Consider the following 4968-nt stretch of genomic DNA (forward strand, 5'->3'; position numbering starts at 1 on the left):
GAGGGATAACGTGATTTTTTTACGTGGAGAACATTCGTGTTTTCTTAAAGATCTTGAACTCAGAATTAAATTTATATTGTTATAAAAATGCAATTAATTTTCGAATACATGGCTCATTCCAATTTGAAATTAAATTAACAATAAAATGAAGTAATAACGCGAAGGATCAATTGGTGGTGTATTTATTATGAAATGTAAGGTACGACAATTTCGTTTTCAATTTTATCACTGTTATTACTTATTTTCCAATGTTTTTTTAAAAAAGGAAAAGAAAAAAAATATATATTTATTTCGACATATAACACATTAACATATACATGTAATTACAGTATATCTTTATGATATTAATTACTGATGAAAATGATATTTTATTTAAACGTAATAAATATATGCTCGTTATTTATGATTACACGAATGTGTTATAAGTTACGAAATGTAATATCATATTGTTTTCAACAATTTTTTATAATGCATAAAAGTAAATATTTGACTTTGAAGCGGTTGAAATTTTATTGATGCAACATTTTATTTATTCATTTTTCATTGATCGCGATAACCGTGTATTAAAAGTCAATCAAGTCTTCTGAACAATACTATGACAATCAGAAAAACATGGTGCCAACTTATATCATTCATTCTTGCAACGATATTAACAGAATGAAACATGAGAAGGAGAATTGCATCATCTTAAAATCAAACAATTATTAGGAAACCTGCTTTTAAATAATTTATGGAACAAGTATCATACAAAAATAAAAAGAAGACACTTTTCATATATGATTATAAATTTTACAAACAAGCAATTTTACAATTTTACAAAGTTCTTTTAAGTTCAAACCCTTATCTGATCACAAACCTATCGAAACATTATTTCTAATATATAATCTAATTTATAAATTCATCTTCTACATTGAAACACTCGCATCAAAGCAAAGATCTCGTGGAATAGTTTCGAATTGAATCGTACGATGAGTGAAAGTTCGAAACAATTCCAAGTGATCTGGAAATCCATCGAAGAAAAGAACTCTTTAGAAGAATCATTGAAACTTATATATTCCTTTTGAGTGTCTTCTTTTTATCTCAGTATGTAGAAATAGTTACATCAAATCATGATGAGTGTATACCTTACTCATCGATTCAAATGTTATAAAAAATATTTCTGAAATTCCTAAGTGACAAGGTTTCAAAGTATTTTGTAATACAAATTTGAACATCTTTTGTATGTAAACGGGTGTCTCGTACCAGCACGTGTTGTATCTAGTCGAGGAAAACTTGTCAGATGATCGATATAATTTCAAATTGGGATATTAATAGTATCAAAAATTTACTTACGCACTGTTTAACAAAAACTCAGAATGTTTCGTCAATTTAGTAGCTGGATAAAAACACAGAAACACGAATACGTAGTTCTGAATAATATCTATCAATATGATTATAAGTTTTCTAATGTGATTGGTTTTTATATATTCGTATACCTTCAAAGAAATTATACATCAATATGTTGATCGTAAAAATTTCAATCAAACCTTTACGTACTTCTATATTTACCTTGTAAAATTTCAAAGTGAATATAATTGTTACTATTAAATATTGTAGAATAATAGATATGGAATAATATGAATCCAGAAGATTAGCATACCTTATAGAAATATTATAATATAAGATATAGTGTAAAAAAAAAAAAAATAATAATTTGAATTGAAAAAAGCAAATATATAGCACATACTCGATGCATTTCCAATGATATCTAACTATGTTTACGATTCGGTTTTGAAGTAAGTATTTTCTATATGCGACGTTCATCTTTCGGATATCATCGAAAAGATGTTTAAATCTGTAACTAAATATAATACAATATGTTATATATTTCATCGTGATCTTATCTTATAATCTTATCTAATATCTTACTTTTTTACCTGGTAATATCAAATATTGCACAGACATGGTACGTGATAGTTATATAGATCGAATCAGTAGATATCAAGATAATCAAACTAAATATGATGACGATGTCGATAAATATCATGAAAATATAATAATCTATTTCGTTTAGAACGTTTACAACATTTATAAAATACACAGAATAATCTATTGTGGTATTTATTATGATAATTGAACTATAGACAATCCAAGTTGTCCCTATTCAAAATATTGTGAATAAAAATATTATACATTTAGAAATTAAATACATTGTAATAATAATTACAACATAAAAATAACTTACAAATTAAATATTTTTCGTATAAATAACTATTACGACTATATTTTTTTAATATATTTATGTCATTAATGCATTTCAACTCGGCCCAATCTCGTTCAATGTTTATAAATAATATTTTCATCTAAAAATGTATTCATTAAGAGATCAAACAGAAGCAGAAATAATAAAAGATTTATAAATTTACCACATCATAATTGAAGATACATGTATAATAGTTAATTGATACTATAATATTTATTGTTAGAATAATTATGCATCCTAAAAGTTCATTAATATTATTTTTACAAAGTAACATTATCCGGACCTGTAAAAAATAAATTTACAATTAATAAAAAGATATGAAAATAAAATAAAAGTTGTATTTACTTAAATATTGTTATAAATATTTTATTTCTATTAAATAATAATTATGGCATTTTAATTTGAACATTTTTCACATTAATTCATATTATCTCCATTGTGTATATTTTTGTATATTAAAATTTATCATAAATTTGTAAATAGTTTAATAATCAGTAATAATAATTAATTAATAATAATGAAGTAATTGAAGCTAATACGATTAGAAAGCATAATTAATTCAATAATCATCAATCATGGAATAACTACTATTAATTATATTATAATTGAAATAATAATAATAACAATACATAATAATATATAAAAGAAATATTTGTAGCTAAACTATTTTTTACTATTTTCCATAATTTTATTATAACAATTCTTCTCGCACAATAATCTTTTCGATACTTTTATTATTTCTTTAATTATTTTAATTCTATTTAAGTTAAATTATTTCAATAGAAATAAAAAAAAAATTGAATCAAATGAAGAATTTCGAATGAATTGAAAAAAGAAAATTACCTGATACACAATAATCAAAATAAACATCGCTTGAATAAACCATTTACGAATTGTTTGTTGTTTACTATTGTCGAACGGCCACAAACCAACTAACTTCGAGTAGAAGCGAACGTATCTATAATAATAATTATCCAACATGTTCGCAAAACAAGAATCAATGACCGTTTGATGAACAAAACAACGGCCATGAGGTGTATTGGCATCCTCCACACGTATTACATAAATTATTCAACAACTTTGCACTTAGATAGATTTCTATAAAATCTTTATTTACCTTCTAATAATAATACGAATTCCAAGAAAGATGCCACATTTACGTAATCATGGTCATTTAATTTTCACCCAAGGAAGATTATCTTTATTTTTCATCGAGGCTTAGACTGTCCATTTTCACACGTTTGATTGACAGGATATACGTGACACAACATAGTACACGAAACGTAGTTGTGTTGGTACGAGCCAGGGTGCGTTTCCATAAGGGATGGTCGCAACAGTCGAGTTTTAGTTAGAATGGAAAGTCGTTCAAAGTGCAGCATCTATTGTAAAAATATTGCGTTATTTCTTGAAGAATTATAATCGAAGAATTACAATCATCTTAAAATTTTAAGTGAAATTAAAATTGTAATTGTAACACATGGGAGGGAAAAAAAAATGTATATTTTTCTAAAATTCTGAACGTTCGTTCGCAAAAAAGAATTTATTTTCTCATAAATAATTGTCGCGAAACGAAACGTTTAAAAACAATAACCAGGGTGTGTTTCAGGGATTACTGTTATAAAAATTGTAAAATCGATAGCGGAACAGAATACAAGAATTTCAATTGAACCATTTTTCAAACGATCCGCGCGATTACTTGTTTTTTAAGGGATCCGAAATATCGTGGTTATTGTTCGAGCCAAACGACAACTTGGAATCAATCGTGTATTCACCACACGGGAGGAGGAGTTTTTTATGTGGATTATTTTTTTCGAGAACAATGGACGACGAATGTTCGCAACGTGCGCGTATCCTGGCTTCGGGAATGACTATGTTTCACGTGGCTTTTTGTGAATCGAGGACTCGTAATAATTCGCTGTCAGCACGGACGAGTAACCCTGTTTCCGTTTCGCGTTCCCATTGTTTTCATCCCGTCCAAATTTATTTAAACTTTCACCCTCGAATGTCCACTCTCTAATAAGTTGTTACGCAGTTGTTCCACTTACCGAACATTTCGAACATTTCGTGTTTTTCTATAATTGTTACGTAGGAGAGGATAAAATCAACTAAAACACCATTTTTCTTGCTTTCGGTAAAAAATAATCCTTTTATACAAATATACTATTCTCTTTTAATTTAATTTTTAACAATTTCCTTTTTTTTTACAAATTTCAAGCTCTGTTTTTATTATATTTATTTATCAATATAAGCTCCATTTAGAAGCTACTACTTCTCATTTTCCTCTCTCAATTTTCTTTATTATTTCGTTAAATTATATTCCCATAACAACGTTCTACAATTGTGAAGTGAAAAATGGACGAGAGCATGACGATCACAGTATCACAGTGTATTAAGCCGATCAGAGAAGCGTTACGTGTCACAGTGAGCGGTGGCCGTCCAATCATCTCCATCCCTTTTCATTGTCGAAATTGCAGCCGGCCTAATGATCCACAGGCTGGTAAATTCGCGTGGAGTCGTGTCAGCGGTTAATAATTGAAATATCAACGGGCCAATGAATCTCTCCGATGCGAGACCGAGAGGCGGAAGCGTGCGCGCGAGTTTCGTCGAGGAACGCGGCGCGCATCCGGTCAGCGTCCTCTAGATACCTTCCGGTCGAACGAACTTCACCCCCCTCCTCCCGGATATGAATTGCCACGAGTTAAACCGCGTGTATATATATATATATA

At 28.5% G+C, this 4968-nt stretch overlaps 2 protein-coding genes across 3 annotated transcripts in view; one reads left to right on the forward strand and one right to left on the reverse strand.

Moving 5' to 3' along the window:
- Positions 1-4968, forward strand: part of LOC102677285 (neuroligin-4, X-linked) — a 219658-nt gene that overhangs the window by 130252 nt on the left and 84438 nt on the right. The window lies entirely within an intron of this gene.
- Positions 864-2533, reverse strand: LOC102676542. Of its 2 annotated transcripts, XM_031515407.1 has the most exons (7): positions 2406-2533; positions 2225-2342; positions 1917-2139; positions 1727-1840; positions 1549-1639; positions 1333-1475; positions 864-1257 (listed from the first exon to the last, which is right to left on the reverse strand). In XM_031515407.1, exons 1-7 carry the CDS (start codon positions 2514-2516, stop codon positions 1098-1100), a joined length of 960 nt encoding a protein of 319 aa, XP_031371267.1. In that variant the 5' UTR covers positions 2517-2533; the 3' UTR covers positions 864-1097. The 2 variants fall into 2 exon arrangements, with proteins under 2 accessions (XP_031371267.1, XP_031371266.1); XM_031515406.1 differs by having other exon boundaries at positions 1549-1840.

Source organism: Apis dorsata, unplaced genomic scaffold, assembly GCF_000469605.1.
Source record: "Apis dorsata unplaced genomic scaffold, Apis dorsata 1.3 scaffold_68, whole genome shotgun sequence".
NCBI lineage: Eukaryota > Metazoa > Arthropoda > Insecta > Hymenoptera > Apidae > Apis > Apis dorsata.

Bases quoted from the DNA above. Each gene is read 5' to 3' on its own strand.
- LOC102676542 (XM_031515406.1), bottom strand. From the start codon at position 2,516: ATGTTACTTTGTAAAAATAATATTAATGAACTTTTAGGATGCATAATT. The intron at 1,476-1,548 runs GTAAATATAGAA...ATTTCTTTGAAG, and splicing joins TCACTTTGAAATTTTACAAG to GTATACGAATATATAAAAAC. The intron at 1,258-1,332 runs GTAAGTAAATTT...TTCCTCGACTAG, and splicing joins GAGTTTTTGTTAAACAGTGC to ATACAACACGTGCTGGTACG.